Raw genomic sequence first — 20109 nt, forward strand, 5'->3', positions numbered from 1 at the left:
AACCAATCACAACGCAGTACCAGGCTGCAATTAAGAGAATCGATAATTGAAAATTATACATATTTAAACCTGAGACTACTGATCCTAAAATATATTAAAATGTTAGCTGTACCTCTTGTTCACACCGAACTTAAAAAAAACTGGGTTCAAATACTTTTACTGCATGTAAATAGAACTCTTGGTCTCAATGAGACTACCTGTTTAAATAACAGACTTAGTAATAATAAAAATGGATAATAATAATAATTAAGACTTCAGCTGATTATTGTAATTAATAAGATCTTTTTTCCCTACAAGTAAAAACACAAGAGATTGAAAACAAGAAAAAAGAACCACAAGAAAAAGAATAAGTCTTTATTAAAGTATCATAGAACTTTATTGGTAATAATGTTTCACAAGGCAGACACATCAATGCAACGCTTGATGAAGAGTTAATAAGACGGCACATTCTCTTTTCTTTAAATAATCTGTGAAAGACAAGCACAGGGTTCTGGGCGAAGGAAAATTAGATCAAGGACTCGAAGAAGCCGTTCAAACCCTTGCCTGCTTCTGCTGCTGGAATTCAGCAATTCGGCTTTCCATGACAGGCCTGAAGTGCCTGATCAATCCCTGGGAACACAGACGAGAGAAGAGAGGGGTTTTGATCAGTTATCCTGCTGGACTTGAGGCAGAAAACAAACAGGGAGCTTTACAAATAATACAACATGTAATCAAGCTACTCGTTAATCAATTGTGAAGAGTGCAACGCAAACCCCTTGGCAACCTCTGGTCGCCATGGGGTTTCTACACATGGTTGAGGCTTTAAAAACACCTATGAGTGTAATGCTGTATTCTTCAATCTGTAACATTATCGTCCTTGCATTAGTTACACGTCACACACAGTAAGTGTACCTAATGCATTTTGAAGTATTGAGTTTCCCAATAATAGTTCCATGAAGCCATGAGATGCATTTACCTGCACAGGCCATGCCGCACCGTCGCCCAGTGCACAGATACTGTGCCCCTCGATCTGCTTGCTGATCTCCCAAATCATGTCTATCTCTGCTGAACGTGCATCACCACTCGCAAAACGCCACATCATCTTATTCATCCAGTCCACTCCTGCAGAAAAACACAACAAGAAAAAACTCACACGTTTTAATTTAATGAAGGTGGTAGAGAAATATTAAGGTGTGCAGAACCGAACTGAACTGGCATTTACCCTCTCTGCACGGTGTGCACTGGCCACAACTCTCATGCTTGTAGAATTCAATCAGACGGGCGATGGCTCTAATAATGTCAGTCTGCAAAAGTAAAACCCATTGACTCGTTTAACAGCAGTATTCTGCATTTCTTATTGAGCTAAATATACTATAGAGCTGACATATTTACCGATTTGTCCATGACGATGAGAGCAGCAGTGCCCAGCCCAGTCTGTGCCTGAATAAGGCCATCAAAGTCCATCAGCACATCTTCACACACGTTCTTGGGGATGAGGGGTGTTGAGGACCCACCGGGAATTACAGCCAGCAGGTTATCCCAGCCACCACGCACCCCACCTACCAGACAGATGTTTATTCCAATGAAGTTAAAAAAAGAAAAAAAAGAAGAAGAAGCACTTAAGGCTGTGCTTAAGCTAAGCTGTCTTAATCTTTTTCGTGACCCCCTTCACGCAGGAAGACTTCCACTACTTCCTTTTTTTTTTTTTTTTAAATCCTATCAGGCAATGATGTGATTTTTACATTTTTAGTGCATTATGTACCTGCGTGTCTCTCAATGAGCTCTTTCAGAGGAATAGACATCTCCTCTTCTACTGTGCAGGGGTGGTTGACATGCCCAGAGATGTTGAACAGCTTTGTGCCCGAGTTTCTCTCCCTGCCAAAGGAGACAAACCACGAGCCTCCACGACGACAGATGGTGGGCGCCACAGCTACAGTCTCCACGTTGGCGACAGTTGTTGGGCATCCAAACACACCTTCAAACACATTAGAGGGAGTGGTGTTGACATTTGAGACGTGCTTTTATTTTAGCAAGAATAATGAGGGCCCAGCAGAAGAAGCAGCAGTGAGGAAAATGTAATTAATACAGAAACTTTTTTATTCTAACCCCGACTCTGTAGACAGGAACTCACCGACATCTGCAGGGAAGGGGGGCTTCAGACGGGGCTTCCCCTGCTTTCCTTCCAAGGACTCGATAAGAGCGGTCTCCTCTCCACAGATGTAGGCTCCGGCACCACGCATCACAAACACATCAAAGTCATAACCAGAGCCACAGGCGTTCTTTCCAATTAGCCCAGCAGCGTAGGCTTCATTGATGGCCACCTAAGAGCCAGCAGAGAGAATATGAGGCTTAATCTGTATGAAATTGAGTTGGATGGAGGTGCAGCTACTTTTGTGTCTGAATCACCTCCAACTAAAAGACAGTTGTACAGCTGATTTTTTTTTTAATTTAGTCACATTACCAACTTTAATATGATCTGAAAGTATGCAGCTTATTATCAGTATCCAATATAACATTTAAACAACAAACAAATAAATACTTACTTTCCCCTTCCCAGGCCTTGAAAAATAAGACTAATTTAATTACTTTAAATATGGCTGAAGGGCAGTATAATAAATAATAATGGGTTATAATAATATTATACTATAAGCCCTTTAAAAAAAAAAAAAATCAAATTTCACACGTTATATTAATATTTTAAATCTGGAAAGGAAAGTAATCCATAAAGCTTCAGAATGAAATGTACTGGAGTCACTGCTAGAAGCAGACAGGATAGCTCCTGTCAGCCTGGAGAAAGTTTATATTAATCAGCCAAATTTGTGGATCCAGGGAAGACTAGCTAGCACACAGGTGGCTTTCATGAGAGCAGTTCAAAAGGTTTATTTATTACATGTTTAAGCCTGACAAGCAGGAGGTCTGGAAAAAGATTGTGACTGGCTTTTTGACTTAGCTGAAAATTAGTTACGTCCGACCAGTACAGAACGGACATATATATGTACACACACACACACACACACACACACACACACACACACACACTGGTTGGCCTCAACTACAAACAAAATATTTGAAATAAACAAAACTCGTTTTAAAGATGGTCACTGTTATATCAGCTGAGAAGCTGATTTATGATTTGAACCAGAGTTTTTTCCTCTTTGTTTTGTTGCTGTGCTCCATCGCTTATTTATATTTGTTATAATAATGTTCTTCACTGGTATGAAAATATTTGCAGTGATATTCCAAAATTGTATCAGTTGTGGACCATGTTTTACAATCATTTGTAATTATGCTGAAAGCTTAAAAAGATGAGCTCAATTTTAACCCGGGTCCTTCAGACATGCATCGACTACAGTAATGTTTAAGTGTTTTGTTTTGATCTCTTTGCATTTTCTCCATAAACTGAAGATGACAGTGAGGTATATGATAATTTTAAAGACTCGATCTCAGTTGTCTCTATCCATCTCTACCTGCAGGTTGGAGGACTCATTGTAGAACTCTCCTCTGATGTAGATGTAAGCAGCACGGGCTCCCATGGCCCTCCCAGCGATCAGGCAGCCTTCGACCAGCTTGTGTGGGTCATTCCTCATGATCTCCCTGTCCTTACAGGTGCCCGGTTCTCCCTCATCTGCATTCACCACCAGATACTTTGGGCTAACATACGAAAAAAGGAAACAAGTCGGTGTAATAAACATTACTGTCAAAGAAGCGGAGTTTATCTTGCACAAAGGCTGCACAACACGTGGCAATTTCTGACTTTCGCTAACATTAAGAGGTGATAATTGGCTGACAGAAAAAACAAACTGAATCAAAATAAATCTGCTCTGTTTTATGAAAACTATGATAAAAATCAAACTGGTTGAACTATAAGAACGCCAGAAGCATTCCTTTTAAAAAATGAGTGTTGTAAGTGCTTGTATTTGCTAAAAAATGCACTTATGTGTTTATTATTGCTCCAAATGTAGTTATGTTTTTGTAAAAATGTTACAACTTAGCACTAAAACTGAAAAATGATATGTGTCCTCACTGACCGGCCATCACTGGGCTTGTTCATGAAGCTCCACTTCATGCCAGTAGGGAAACCAGCTCCACCTCTGCCACGCAGGCCAGAAACTTTGATCTCATTGAGAATCCAGTCGACTCCCTTCAAAAGAATCTCCTTAGTTTTGTACCAGTCGCCACGCTTCAAAGCCCCATTCAGCCTGTGGCACAAATATGAGAAGGTCACAACTGTGTTTTTGTTTGTTAAACCTCTCACCTTGCATCAAATTCACAAGAGAACAACACAGGGGTGTTACCTCCATTCATGTCGGCCATAAAGGTTGGTGAAGATTCTGTCCTGATCTGCCAGCGGTCCAAATTTAGTTTTCTTAGGAGCACTCTGCCAGAAAAGCAGAGAAAAAAACCCAAACTGTTACTACAGTTGTAAGGATTTAATTTGTTTTATACTGGTTTTAACAACATGGGTCATACCTGTGCTGTGCTGTTGTATCGTGTGATAGCAGTCACGCCACCCTGACTGATAGCAGCTGGGGCACGGGCCACCCCGCTCACCACAGCTCGAGAAAAGGACAGCATCCTTTCTGCATGAAAAAATAAAAAAAACAAGACTGAGCCTGAATCATTTTCATTTTCAAACACTAATAAAAGAAAGCAGCTGCACAGGCACAGAGAGCTGCTGTTTAACCTGCTGTGACACTGAAGAAACCAAAACCAAGAGCTGATGTGACGATGCCTATATCCATATTTTACACAGTGAGTGGACATAATGGGGGCAGTTGTGGCTCAGGGGGTAGAGGTACTCCAGTCTGCATACCGAAGTAACTCTGAGCAAGATACTGAAGCCTGAGTTTCCCCCAATAAAGAAATCGAAGTGTGAGTGTGTCCAAAAAGGCGGACAAGGCACTTCTTTTTAGAACAAACACTTGTAGTAAAAAGCACCTTGAGTGCTGAACTTCCAGTCTACTATCAGTCCATGCTGAGCAGAGTAAAGCTGTCTGTACTAGTTTGTGAAATACGCTGCTGTAAATGTAAAAAACAATGAGTTTCCCTTTCTGTCACAGATCACACACACAATATTTACTGACATATCAGTACCAATATCTTTTGTACTATTGGTCGGGTGTTACTCAGTGCCACTGCATCAACAACTTCATAACACTATCTTCTGATCATCATAATTTGCTATTTAATGGCCCTCTCAGCTAAAAACAAAACACGGACTAAAAACACCTCAGCCTGAGTTTTATAAAATAAATGCCAAACACAGAGCACCGAAACGAGAGCTGACATTTCATTTCAACACCATACATTTAGATTAGCTGTCAGTTTTAGCATGATGTATTTCTTACGGTGGTCCAGTGCTAACTCTTTTGTGATGTTATGTCAGAGCTAACCGAGTTAAGTAACGAAGGTGAAGGCGACTGCCAGCCATGTTATCAAACCTAACCCTGCAGCTGGTCTATTTTATCTCATACGGTCGCTAAAAGGGCGAGTGATTACTGGACAAAACTGATCAGGTCTGCCTTGCTTCAGTGTGATGACAGGCGTACACACCGCTGACCTCCATACTCAGATAGCCACCGCTAGCCTAGCGCTAAGCTAAACTGGCTAGCGGTTAACCTTGTAATGTCAGAATAAAAACACCGGTTTCACTGTGCAACGTGCAGATGTTACATTTTTAAAAAAAAGTAAATATGCGTTAAAAAAAACTGAACTCAAATCAGCCACAAACGTGCTGAGGTAAGGCAGAAGACAGTCAATCCTCTTTACCTTTTCCTCTGCGTCCCGAGTTTATGAAATAAAGTGAGACAGGAAGCAGAGCGCACAGCCCGGATACATAATGCGGAGGGTTATTTAAAACACACTCACATAATGCCAGAGAACTACGAGGTTATGCACGTATTTTATTTTATGTTCATTGTTCACAAATTAGGCTTTTATATTGCATTTTAAACCCTCTTAAAATAACCAGCTGTAATATGGTCTTATATTTACCGAGCGTGCTTGTTTTCCTACATTTGGGGGGGGGGGGGGGACAACATTTTATACTGTTGAATTTTAACAGTTTTACTTTATAAAGCTACTTTTACTATATTCTGCTTTTTACATAGAGTCTATTTAATTTATGTAACCTTTATTTAACCTATGTTGAGATATTAAGGGTTTTATAAAATGAACTGTTCTATTTTATTTATTTATATAATTTGTTTACATTATTGTTAATTAATTTATTATATTTCTCTCTCTCTCTCTCTCTCTGTCTCTCTCTGTCTCTCTCAGTTTTGACCATATGATCATTTTTATTGAGCTAATCTAGTCATTACAGATATTCTGTTATTTTGGATGTTTTACACCTTTTGGGATAATAAAGCATATCTTATTTTATTATAAAAACTATGGTAACCTTAAATTTATTATATGTTTTCAAGTTATTATAGTTCATTAGCATTTATAATCATGGCAGTTTATTAAATATTGTTATATATGATACTATTTATCATAATAATTACTTATTGTTTGTTAAACAATGTATCAATATGGTACTGTAGTATTATGAAGCCACAAAGTATATAGGAAATACCAAAACATCTTATTTATAATAACAGGATCTTGTGATACACAATCACAACATGCTCATACCACCATAATTATGGATAATTACTTAGTGTTTCACATTAATGAGAATGTTCATCATATCATTGTGAGAATGGACGTTACTGTTATGAAAAACAAGGCCATGACTTTATATCTCATAGTTCTGATGAGATTTCATTTAAAATCTGTCTAGATAGCATCAGGTCAAAGCAAAAGTTACCTGAATGAGATTTATATTGTAATGTAGAGACCCTTCAAACCCCAATGATCAGGCGATCCCCTGTGAGCAGCACTTTGCGACTGTGAGGAGGGAAAACTCCCTTCAAACAAGAAGATACCTCTGGCATATCCAGGTTCAGGGAAGGGTAGCCATCTGCTGTAACTGGTTGGAGGGTGAGAGGGAAAGAGCACAGAAATAAGGAGCAGAGAGTATTATGAGGATAAAAGGCATACCTTTAAGAATCCTTCTCAGATTTATGAAATAGTGAGTGAATATTATGATAAGTCACAATAAGATACATTCTGAACGTGTGACTTAATTTTCTTGGCAAAGCTGCGGAAAAGAGCTTCAAAAACGTTTTCTTAAGTAAAACGGTATTTCTTTGATCAACGTGTCTGCACATTCTTTATACATAAGCACAAATAACACACTGCATAGGAAAAAATACATATTTGATATTTATGCTTCAAGGTTACAGACATTGGTATACACATGACATCATCAATATAAAGGTAATAATCAGAAAAATAAGAAAAAATAAAGACATTTCAGTTAAACTTGTAAATTCAAAAAATGACTGTTTTGTGTGCATCAGATGAAAATTTTCAAAATCATGCTGTTTCAAATGCACCTGAGAAAAGTACACAGTATTAATCTAAATGTAAATCAGCGTTCAGTCAATTTAAATTTGTAAAATCTTTCTTTGAAGCAAAAACAGAACAGAAATAAACTTCTAATAACTACATTGTTAATGTTTAGATACAGCTGTGGCTTCTGCTGTGAAAAATGCTGCATGTATACCCTGTATGTAACCCCACTAAAAAAGTGAAGTAAAAAAAAAAACTGAGAAAGTTCAGCTGATATATTTACAAAAATAGAACTTATATTATACAACAGCATCGTCTGACGGTTACATACTAGTTAACCTATAGAGACTTTATTCTCATTCATTAGTTTATATTATAAATAAACAATATCCCAGAAAAAATGAAACAAAAATAGTATGGAAACAAATAATACTGGGTATAAATTATTCTTTATATGAGCTCTGTGAAACCTGTCTGTGTACAGCTGGAGATATTACATAACTGCAACTGATCTTCTGTGAACATCAGCATTAAATCTTGACATCAGGCAACCTACAGATGAGAAGGATCATGTAAAACAGAGCCACAGAAAGCTGAATGATGTAACACCAGCTGCTGCTCCTGCAGGCTGTCAATATCCTGGACGGATGATCAAAGTGGCTACTACAGGCCACTAAAATGTGCTTTAAAAGAGGTATTTACGGCTGGAAAGAGACCAATCTAGACAGACTGTTGGTAAAAAATAAATCAATACATCAATACATGAATAAAAAAGCTCATGTAAATCAAAATGTAATATCATCAGAACAGGAGAAAAAAAAGATCATCACTGATGTCCATACAGTTTCAAAATTATACAGGTGATTTTACACGAAGAGTATACAAAGCTCTAACACAAACATGAGCACATATTACGGCTGATTCAAGTTCAAATAATAAAATAAAACCACTGAAGGTAGACTATTTTCACATCATCGCAGTAATGCTGTACTAATAAGTTTAAGTAGGTCTTGCTCTCTGATTGTCCATCAGCGTGCTTCAATAGAAGATATCTTTGTCATGTGCAGTTTAAATGTGACAAATGTGCTCGATGAGTCTGGCTGGAATGTTTTTCTCATGGTGCTGAGGGAGTCATTCATCTGGGACTGGCTGATAACTCGGTCTGCGCGCAACGCGGTCCAGTCGGTTCACGGCCACACTCTCAAATGCCCTCCTCATCAGAGGATGCTCCTCCAGGACCTCGTTGAAACTGTCCGCGCTCAACGAGTAAAGACGGCAGTAGGTCTCAGCCCTCACGCTGGCTGTGCGTCGTCCCTGTGTCAGCAAGCAAATCTCTGAAACAAGGAAGACATAATTTTAAATATGTAGTTCATCCCACTTGTTAAATGAGAGGATCTATACCACCTGCATGTCTGGGCCATAAATATGAAGAAATACCACCTGATTATGTTATCATAAAGACTAAAAACGGAAAAAGTTTGGCAATACAGTCACAGGAGAAAGAAAGCACGATTTACCCCCAAAATATGCTCCATCGCTGAGCTTAATCTCCTTACTACCACGTGGGATGATGGTGACAGTGCCGTGCTGGATGAAGTACATTTTCCGACCCAGCGTTCCCTCTCGTATAATAAAATCTCCTGGCTGGAAGACTTCGAAACGCAACTTGGTCAGGATCACCGTCACAAAATGAGGGTCAGTGTTGGCAAACAGTGGCATATTGGCTACAAGTCCACGACAGTTATAGCTGACAATCTCCTGCATGAGGGGGAGAAAATGTACGATACAAGAAGTTGTCATAAAATATCTGCCAGTTTTTAACTACAGTCACATATATGAAAGATTTGGTAGATTTAAAACATTAAAACATCAACATTTGTAAAGTTTTCAGTGTTTTCAGACAGTAAATCTTCAGCTTGAAACTGAGAATGTGAAGCTTTTTTTTCTTATGAAATAAAGTAAACTCATCACCCAAGTATCAAAACCATTGTTTACTGTCTATCACTGGTGAGGTGTGCAGCAGGAGTGACAGATGGGTTCAAGGTGGGATTACATCAGGGATCAGTTCTGAGCCCCTTCTTGTTTGCAGTTGTGATGGACAGATTAACAGATGAGGTCAGACAGGAGTCTCTATGGACTATGATGTTCACAGATAACACTGAGAGAAGTGAGAGCATAGAGAGGTGGAGGTATGCTCTGGAGAGAAGAGGAATTAAGGACAATAGAAGTGAGACAGAATACATGTGTGTGAATGAGAGAGAGACAGGCGGAAAGGTGAATATGTAAGGAGTAGAGATAGTGAAGGTGGATGAGTGATGCACAATGTGGAGACTGTAGAACTGGCATAAAGATTGGAGGCGATTGGAGGGATAGTGAATATATCCTCATGAGAACCAGGCTATTAATTTATGTCCTCTATAATGGACATTTGTTTATGGTCTATATCTTTTGACTTATTTGAGCTACCTTACTAAGACCTGATGTGCTAAATAGAGGACATCCTGGGCTTTCCATCGGTATCTCATGTGTTTGGGTGGCTTCTTTTAACTCCAAAGAGGCAGGAAATCATTAAAAAAATTTCCTCAGTTCTCAGGAGGATTTTGGTCATGATGTTAAAGATGAAGCTGCCAGGTGGGAGCAAAAGAGGAAGATGACATAAAAAATTTATGGACATAGTCAAGGAGGGTATGCAGAAGGCTGGTGTGACAGAGGAGGAGGATGCTGGGATAGAGTGAAATGGAGGCAGATGATCTACTGAGACAAAAGCCAAAACAAGAGGAAGAAGCTTACAGATCAACATACAAATCAAATAATCTATGTTTTACCATATTGTGATATATAGCATATTATTGTGGAAAAAAATATGTCAGTCTATAAACAGGAATAAAAGCATTGTTAGCTAGCTCTTAGCATATCTAACAGCTGATCTGATGTTTTCCAATTTCATTATAAACTAAATATATTTAAGTTTTGAACTGTCGCTTAGATAAAGGCACATTTAAAGAGGTTTTCATGGACCCTTTTTAACATAAAAGATGAACTTATTCAACACTTAATAAAAAAATGGAGAGAGGAAGCAAGAAACAGCAGGTAAAGTCACACACCTCCTTGAGTGGGTCACTGAGCTCTCCAAGGATGTTGTCCTCATCAAACATCTTGCCTTGGAATCGCTGCTCATAGTAATCGTGGATCCTCTGTCTTAAGTCTGCTGGCAGTTTATGAAATGACATGTACTGCTCCACTTGTTTATACTGGAAACAACAGAAAACACACAATTAGTCACATGTTCTAGCATGTGTTTTGCGAATTATCCCCAAGAACAATAATTACATATTCATTCCATTTGTTTTGCAGGCTGTTTCTCCCGTTTTAAGTGGATTACAAACTCATTTGAAATGGGCATTGGCAGACAGTTATCCAAAACAAAGGTGCCGCCATTTGTTCATCTGTTCTGCTTTATCTTGTGAAAATCCCCTGGAATGGGTCATGGTAAGGCTGCAAAATCCATTAGATAATACACATATTCTCTAGGCATTTGGCACAGTTTGTACGAATAAAGTACGAACAAGTAAGCCAGTCTGTGATATGAAACATGGCTGGGATATTAAAGCTCAAAGCCCGAATCACATTAGCATCCACGTGAGGTTCCTGGAACATATTGTCCACAAAGCAACTGAAGCTGCAGGTCACAAGTGTGCATGATTACCTTCTCTTGATACTGCCGATGCGAAGCGTCCAAGGACTGGACCAGGTTAGTGGCATGGCCGAGGAACATGGCGTAGCACGTGGCCCCGACTACCATGCTGACCATGGTGAGCCAAACATCGGTCATGCCCTCTGGAGGGTGAGCACCGTATCCTATGCACAGCATGTGACTCATGGCCATAAACAGAGCGTAGGAGTACTGGATGTGCCATGTAGAGTTCTGAAAAAGGTAGTTAACAATGAGGCAAGGTGAGACAGAGCATGAAATGAGGTCATCTATGAGCCTGCAACTTTGGGGAAATACAGACAGCTGTCAGCCGTTTCACATCCAAGTAAAGATTTTGTATCTTGTAAAGAATACTGTGTTAAATTGGAAAACACCAGAGACACACATACCTCTGTTAAACCTAACCAGAAGTTAAGACTAAAACACGGCAAAACAGTTGGAAACAAGTTTAATTACATGTAGTGTTTAAGGAGTCTTCAGGAATATTTCTCCAGGCTTCTAGAAGGACACTCAAAGCTCTTCCTTAGATGTTGGCTGCCTTTTGTTCTGTTCTCTGTCAAGCTGATCCCATACCGCTTCGATGATGTTGAGTCCCGAGCTCCGGGGAAGCCCATCCGTGACTGATAGTGTTCCATGTGTGTTTTTTAATTCAGGTGTGCTTTTACTGGACTGGTAATGTGTTTGGGATCATCATGTCATGCTACAGATGATGATGCTGTCATTCTTAATATATATTGATGACAATTTGAAGTAACATTTCAAATTTGGATTCATCACTCCATCAGACCTGTTGCCTTTGATTTTCAGTCCAGTTCTTGTGTAATTTGGCGTACCTCAGCCTCTTCTCTCTGTTTCCTTTCTTTATGAATGGCATCTTGACAGCCACCCTTCCACTGAGACCATTTTTGATGAGGCTTCGGTGAACAGTAGATTAACTGAAGGGCCAGATGCATCTTTCAAGTCCAGTGTCAGACTGGATTTTTGTCCCGTTTTTTTAAGAACAAGTCTTTCAGATACGATTTTTTGTGCGTGTGACTGCATACCATGCTGAGATATGACAAAAACCTTGAGAACTGTCTGCCTATCTCCTTGGAAGCAAAACACAAACAAATGAGGGGTGGCTCATGACTTTTGCACAGTATGTATGTGCAGGTGCAGTGTTTGACGCGTGGTCCTGGTTTCAGTTAAGATGATCTCCAAATGTGAGAACAGTATCTCATTTCAATTTTGTTTTTTATTCTTGCACTCAATGCACACTGTGGACGATGTCACTGTGAGTTGGCATGTCATGACCATAGACGGAGGTGTGGCTTTGCCAAGTTTGTGGTTTGGTTTGTTGTGGTGTGGTTTGTATGCCACTGAGTTAAATTACTTTGCCTCCTTCAAAAAAATGCCAACTAACACTGAATTGTAGCTATATACTCACATACTACTTTAAATATGTAATTTTACTTTCTTTTCTTCATCTACTCACCACCATATTGTTTTTGGATACCCAGCAGTCTGAAGGAAAGTCTTGCAGCATAGGTACCATAAATGTCAGGCAGCCATCCCAGTGACACAACAGCAACATCATTCCAATCAAGTTGACTATACGCACCACAGCACTGGCCAGATCATAAGTCATGTGGAAAATCTGTCAGAAAGAAAGTCACAGAGACGATCAAATTACGACATTTCTGTTTCTTTTGTTCTAAGCATGTGCCCGCTTCCCTGCCTTTGCATTACCTCCTCCCATTGGTGGATGTATCGGATGAGGCGAGACAGACGGAGAAGACGCAGCAGACTGAGGATCTTTGTGAAACGCACAATGCGAAGTGCACGAGCGGTACGGTACACATCTGATGACTCGTGTCGGGATTCGAGGTCGACGATGAGAAAGATGTAGTCGACAGGGATGGAGGAGATGAAATCCACCAGGAACCAAGTGCGGAGGTAATGAATGCGGATCTCTTTGGGGTCCAGGATGATGTGGCTGTCCTCTCCCAAAATGCCCGTACGGAAGTTGAAAACCAGATCCATGAGGAAGAGTGTGTCTGACAAGACGTTGAAGGTGATCCAGGGCATGGTGTTCTGGTCTTCGAAGAAGGTGATACCCCAGGGCAAAATGACAAGATTGCTCATCATCAACAGGAGCATTACGATGTCCCAGTAAAACCTGGAGAGAAGAGGATGAGTGCAGAGCTCGGTTTAGGATCACAACCTTTACACAAACTTCAAATGGACCTATTCGTACTTTGACCGTTTCCAGATTTACAGATGATTTACAGATTTACTGCAAACACATCTGCTCATTCTGGGCCAAACTGTAAAAAAAAAATGACAAGGTGGTTATTCAAATATACTTCAACTAATATTTTAATGAACCCTTTTGAATTAAAACTGAAAATCTATGTGTTAATCACAACTTGACTGCTGCGTGCACGTAGTTATTTCTGTACTGTATGTCAGTGCGGACATATCACAACAAACACAAAATTGCATGTGTTGTCAAGAGAAAAGAGCTGACTGTGAACACCAAAGAAGTGAAGTGAATCATGTGGTCCACTGCTGTTTTTGAGTTTTTCTGGAGTTTTATATATTTATATTGCTTTTTATAGCAAATACAAATATATGTTAACAATCTCAAATGAATTTGATGGTTGTGTGGCACATCTGCAACATTTTTAATGAGGGCAGTCACATGTATACCTGGTACTAACATATGAACCGTAAGGTTTCCGTTTGCTCTTCTAAGTGCATCAGAAAATTTAGGAACACCCTCCAGCATCTTCAATTAAAGAGTAAGCAAATCTGTTAGCTTTGACATAATACTGTCAAGAGTGCTCTTTTTGTGTTGCTTACTGATGACAGTTTGGAATTACTATTACAATTTTAAGAAAAATAATAACATCCCATGGCCCCTTTACACTCTCATCAGAATCCTTTCCTGTGATTCGTTCATCATGCAGATGTCCATAAAGCTGTTGCTGTGGAACTTTAGCATTTAGCTGATGGCTCTGGCTGGCACTACAGAAGTGTGAGCATAAACAGAGTAACAAATATCACCAAACTGTACAAGCTAAAGGTATAGAGGACTGAGAGCTTACCGTACTGTGGTGAAGTTTACGGCTCTGGTTGGTTAATGGTCAGTGTTGCGTTACATTGAGGGTAGCAGATGTTTTTTTAAGCTGATCTGTCTGCTTATATCTTGCTAAATTTAGTTAAATCCACAAAGAGTAGTAAACTTTAGAGCAGCAGCAACACGTGTTTGCGGATCACAGCCAGTATGCAAAGAAAACAAATCTACTGGAGCTCACAATACAATTTAAAAAAAAAAAAAAATCTTATTTCTAAGTGATTGTTTTTGCCCCACGCTCTGATGCACATTAGGGTGCCCCCACCTGCCCAATACCACTTTAATGCCATCATACACAGAGTATGCAGACTGGACACCTAGTAGCAAAGATATCACATAATCGAGCTTTTTGTTTTTAAGTCACTTTCTGTACAATACAATACAGTACAACTTTATTTATATAGCACATTTAAAACCAAAGGTACACCAAAGTGCTTCACAACAAGGTTAAAACATAAGATAAAAGATAAAAGGCTATAACAGAGTACAAAACCCCCCAAAGGTACAGACAGAATAAGAAGTAAAACATTATAGCATGGTTTAGAAGATAAAATTACAGGGTATTCATAATGTAGGAGCCATATGAGTTGTTCCTTTTTTGATTAAGTGGGTTGGTTTAAATGGACTCGCTGTATTGGTGCACGGGTGTGGGGCGTGTCTCATGGGTGTGGTAGATGATAAATGTGGTTGCACTCACCTGTTCACCGTACCTGATGTTGATGAGCAGAAAGGTAGGGTGAGCATGAGGCAAAAATTTCTGTTGACCGCAGCTTGAATTATTTTCATGTATTTGACTGTAACTTGATGGTTTATGTATATTTGTGCACTAATTGATGCCATAGGCCAAGTTGTAAGTTGGCATTGTAATTAGTGCAGTTATTGGTGAGTTGCAGTTATTTGTTTGTGCAGTCTGTGCATTTGTTTAATAGTTAATCCCATGTGCTGATTTGTATATTGGACAGCTGCATGTGGAATAAAAGGAGCAAATGGTACAGAAGCGTATTTTGTGCGTATATTGTTGCGTGTCATCTGTGTCCTCGTGTTTAGCCTGCCGCGGCCAAAGGTTGGAGGAGCCGCAACACATAAATATAAGGTGGGGTATTTATGCAGTGGGACATTAGTAGGAAGATAAGTAACATAAGGGTAAAATATAGGGGGAAGTGCACTAACTAACTGAAAATGCTCGGTCAAACGGGTACGTTTTTAACTGAGATTTAAATGAATAGATGGAGTCAGAGGGAAGATTTTTCCAGAGGCTCGAGGCTGCCAGGGCAAAAGCACGGTCACCTCTGGTCTTTAGCCGGGATCTAGGCTGCACTAAGGCTACGTTCACACTGCAGGTGTTAATGCTCAATTGAAGTTTTTGGATCAAATCCATTTTTTATTTTTATTTTATTTTTTTTTTGGTCTGCTTGTTCACACTACAAATAAAATGTGACAGCAAACACGCTCTAGTGTGAAGCCTCAAAGCGGCCCGCATGCGCAAAAGAAGACGTCACACACAACGCGCTCTGTTTAGACCAGACCAAACACTATTGTTTGACTGATGGCCCTTAATATAAAGACTTGATTGGGACTTTACGTTTCCCAATTTTGCTTTAAGTTATAAAGTTATTTTGTTATTTACATATGGCCTAATAATGATCCTTATTGCTGTTTTAGAGAGGAGCGGTGCTTCAAAGGATAGTTGCAGATTTCTGTCAGAATCTGCAGATTATACAGTACAAATAAAATATTCATGTTTCTCTAACGTTGTCTTCCCAACAGTTTCACTGGATGGCCAGGAAGCGTTCAGTGTCTTCTCGGGCGCTGATAATTGGCGTCTGTCTTGTGTCAGTGACGTAAAAGACGGATTTAATGCGACGTGACCATTCAAACAGCAGTCACTTTCTAAAACATCAGATATGTATCGGATTCAGTACCACATACGAAAGTGACCCAGGTCGGATTTGTGCTGTTCACACTGTCATACCATGATCGGATATGGGTCGCATAGGGTCAAAAAAAGTCGGATTTGATGCGCTTTCGCGTGCAGTGTGAACGTAGCCTAAGAGTAATTGTCCTGATGATCTTGTGATAGAGGCAAACCTTGCGGTTCCGGTCAGAAGGCGTGCCGCAGCATTCTGGACAACCTGCAATCTATGAAGAAGGGTGGAGTGGAGAAAGTAAAGTGGAGTGGAGGAAGTAAAGGGAATTACAGTAGTCTAATCTAGAGGTGTCAAAAGCATGGATTAGTTTCTCAAGGTCCCTGCGCGGTATGTAGTGCTTGGCCTTGGAGATTTGACTAGATTTAACTACAGAGGATACTTGTTTGTCAAACTTAAAGGAGCTGTCAAAGAGAACACTTAAGTTGCTAATAGTGCCAGAAAGAGAGGTGGCAAGGGGTCCAAGAGTGTCAGCAAATTGGCCCCATGAAGTATGGTTGTCGTACAGCACGATAACGGAGGAGTTGCTAGCTACTAATGCTGCTTGTTCATGTTCCCTGGCAGCTTATGCTATCGAGAGGAGATTGACTTTTTAACCTGCTGGGTAAAGTTTCTCTTAAGGATGTGATCATGTGTGCACAGCATTTATACCCAGCTGAAATCCAGGCCCAATCTGATCCATCTCCCCATGTGATGATCCGGTAACGGTCCAACCTATGTGCGTTACAGCTTGCATGCATTGTTCCAGATCCAGATTGGATATCTTGATTGCACATGCTGTACAAATACACTGTCTCCTTCAAGTCATACATGTCCCATTTCCCTATAGCTCTCAAATGTCTCGTACACTGTCGGAAGACATAGTTTGGATTTTCTTACAGATTGTTTCCATCAGCTGTCAATCACACTGGGTCTCTCTCGCTCTCAGTGACTCTTTGATTACAAAGGCACAGAAAGAGAACTTGACGCAGACCAATTTTGATTACAGTCACCCTTCAGTGATTGCAACGTGAACCCGTGACAAAACTGAGCAGAGACAAAGAAGTGATTGATGTTCTTCACTCGTGTCCGTGCCCTCTCTGTCCACTCTCTGCTTTACATGAGTGCTTACCATTATTTCTCATGTTGCAGCAGATTAGTGGCTGCTTCCTGCTATTAACGCCACCAATCTGGAAGGCATTATAGCTGTTGACATTATAGATTGAGTCTGAGTGAGAGGGAGAGAGGAGCAGAATAAAATCTGCTGTATCTAAAACCTTTAGACAAGCTTTAATAGCAGTGAGTGCAGGACAGGAACATGAGTGTATTCTGATAGGATTTCAGGTTGAATTTGAATAAAGCAAAGTGCTAGTGTGGAGGCTTCAGGCCTGCAGAGTTTAAACCAATCAGTGATGTCACTGTGGCCATGTCCATCTTTTGTATACAGTTTATAATTTTTGGAAATGAAAATACTCTTTTCTCCATACAGATCTTTTAGCTGCATGCAACAAAAGTTTATCCAAACATAAGTCAGCAGCATTCGGACTACAAGCAGACCACAGATGCATATTCATATAAAGATATATACTTATAAAGATTGGGGATGTTGGTCTTATGGTAATCAGTCACTTTTACCCAGAGTACAACTAATTCCACCTTTCAGGGTCATAGTGGAGCTGGGGGCTATCCCAAGGGACATTGGGTTAGAGGTGGGATACACCCGGAAGTGTCACTATAAGTCTAATCACAGCTCCAACATAGAGATACAGACAAACCACTCGCATACAGATTACAATCAATGTAGAATTGATAATTAGCTAAACATGGACATCTTTGGAACAAGGAGGACGAAGCACTAGAAAAAAATCCAGAGACATATTGAGGACAAGCAGATTTTACAGAGAAAGGCACCAACCAACTGTGTGACCTTAAACTCTAAACAGGAAATCTGACCAAAACTCTACTGTCCCAATTCATTCATTTTTAAGAGGAAGTGGGAGCATAAGGTTTAAGAAGAGCAGGCCTGCGCTAATCCCTCCCTCAGCTGCCTGTGTATTATTGCATAATAGAGTAAGATTGGAATTATACGGATTCTTATGGGTAATAATCCCCATGCATGGGTTTATCTCCTCTGTCTGGCATCGGCCTGATGTTAAAAATTCTTTAAATTCGCTGGGCTATTAGTGACCTCACCGACAGATTGCTTGGGCATCACTCCTGAGTCGTTTAACCCTGAAAGTTGAATTATTGGACAGATCCCCCCCCCAAAGTGAGGCCAAACTAGATTAGGAAACTATTTGGATGATTTTCAGTCAGATTGGTTAAATCATGAGTATTGATGAATGCACTTCTCTTACCTCCTGTGGTTAAAAAAGGAGTCACACCGGAGTGATATCATTAATCCAGATGATCTTGTCCTATATACTGTATCACTAATCAAATCCCTTCATCCCCTTATCATGTGCTGGGAACCATGACATCAGCTGCTATCCTGCAGTCTGTCCTTGAAAAACTGGATGTGAGTCCTCAATCACAGAGTGCTTAGTGGGATAAAGGGTAAATGCTTTCAAGGGAACTCTAAACAATATTGAGCAACTGGAAGCACCTTGAAATGAAAAATGTCACTGGTCAGATTTCTGTCCAATTTTTGCGGTTATAATGCGTTAAGTTACACAAATTGCACTAAAATGAGAGCAAATTAGTTTAAGGGCTTTCTACTAATTACCTGAAGTCACTGTAGGGGTGTATGATCCACACTCCAAAGCTTTTAACCCTCTCCTGCTCAGCAGCAACACCTTTGTGACTGCCGAACATGCGCAGGGAGAACTTGTTGACCCCGGGCTGCAGCATGGAGCCAAACTGCTTCTGGAAGTAGGTGGCCTGGTCCTGAGACTGGCTAGCGCTGTCTCCTTCGCCCTCTCCGTTGGTCTCCAGGAGGCCATCCGGATCCGCTGTGTAGTCGTCATTGTGAGTCTTGACCAGGGAGAAGAGCGTGTTGCTCACGTCGCTCCTCTTGTCTGTCTTCGGGGAAGGGGTGGCAGGCGGGGTTGCCCTCTGGGACGCACTTCTCCATTTGGAGAAGCGGAGACTGCTCCAGCTGCGGTACCTGGGCGTCTCCGGTTTGGTGCCTGAGCCGTCACCTTTCTGTCCGTCTAAACTCCTGGAGGGGCTGCTCATTTTTTACACTTTGCACTTGCAGGTGAGCGAAGCAGAGAGGGGGTTTTACTTTCCCTCCTCACTTGGCTTCTTGGAGTTCACTTACTAATAAAGTTTAGTGCGCAAAGCATTTCATTTGGCTTCCAAATTTAACCTCCTTTACATAAATTAAATGCGTAAAGATCAAATTATGAACAGCATTCGCTATTATATTTAAAAAAAAATTATAATGCAGCCGCTAAAACAAACAAACAAAAAAAAAACCCCAACCTTTTAAGTACCTGGAGGTCACCGTTTGCTCCGCAGAGTGCCACACACACACATCTTACAGAATAAAACAGATCTTATCAAATAAAACATCCAGGCTTTCTTCACGTGCGTTGTCGTGGAGTAGGTCCATCAAAAAGTTCCCTTAAAAGTTTTTTTTCATGTGAAAAAGGGAAAAAGGAAAGTTCGGCTGTGGGCTGCTGTGTCCTCCTCCCGTCTGACCGAGAGAGGACAGACGCATATTGACAGAGAAGGCTCAGTAGCCTTCAGTAATCGGCTTGTAATAACTGAGTCCACTCCGCTCACCTCTCTCCGCTCTCCTCCACCGCCCTCCCCTCCTCTGAGGCGAGTCCCGGAGCGGTGATGCGGCTGCTGCAGGTCGTGTTGCGCGGGGCAGCAGAAACCGAAACTTAATGAATTACTCATTCGTGGTCAACCGGTGTCAGAGGTAACACCAGCAGCTGCTGAAGTCATGGTAAACCCGGCTAGGTTTTCCACACACTTCACTGCTTTTACGCAGTGCTCATATTGGGTCAGCAGAATAAAAAGAGCCACAGCGACTTTATTGTGGA

The 20109-nt window shown here is 40.6% G+C and overlaps 2 protein-coding genes across 2 annotated transcripts; both read right to left on the minus strand.

The window, feature by feature from the left end:
* Window positions 1-351: 351 nt before the first annotated feature.
* Window positions 352-5833, minus strand: ndufv1 (NADH:ubiquinone oxidoreductase core subunit V1). Its single transcript, XM_084919632.1, has 11 exons — window positions 5749-5833; window positions 4450-4559; window positions 4275-4357; window positions 4008-4178; window positions 3447-3630; window positions 2111-2300; window positions 1742-1954; window positions 1372-1538; window positions 1202-1283; window positions 956-1101; window positions 352-609 (listed from the first exon to the last, which is right to left on the minus strand). Exons 2-11 carry the CDS (start codon window positions 4552-4554, stop codon window positions 532-534), a joined length of 1419 nt encoding a protein of 472 aa, XP_084775758.1. The 5' UTR covers window positions 4555-4559; window positions 5749-5833; the 3' UTR covers window positions 352-531.
* Window positions 5834-6720: 887 nt separating this feature from the next.
* Window positions 6721-19811, minus strand: hcn3 (hyperpolarization activated cyclic nucleotide-gated potassium channel 3). Its single transcript, XM_084919917.1, has 7 exons — window positions 18840-19811; window positions 12821-13250; window positions 12567-12728; window positions 11087-11305; window positions 10485-10631; window positions 8898-9138; window positions 6721-8714 (listed from the first exon to the last, which is right to left on the minus strand). The coding sequence occupies exons 1-7, from the start codon at window positions 19289-19291 to the stop codon at window positions 8512-8514; spliced, it is 1854 nt and encodes a 617-aa protein (XP_084776043.1). The 5' UTR covers window positions 19292-19811; the 3' UTR covers window positions 6721-8511.
* Window positions 19812-20109: the final 298 nt, after the last annotated feature.

This window comes from Perissodus microlepis, chromosome 22 (genome assembly GCF_051167445.1).
Source record: "Perissodus microlepis isolate ML-2025 ecotype Zambia chromosome 22, ASM5116744v1, whole genome shotgun sequence".
Lineage (NCBI taxonomy): Eukaryota > Metazoa > Chordata > Actinopteri > Cichliformes > Cichlidae > Perissodus > Perissodus microlepis.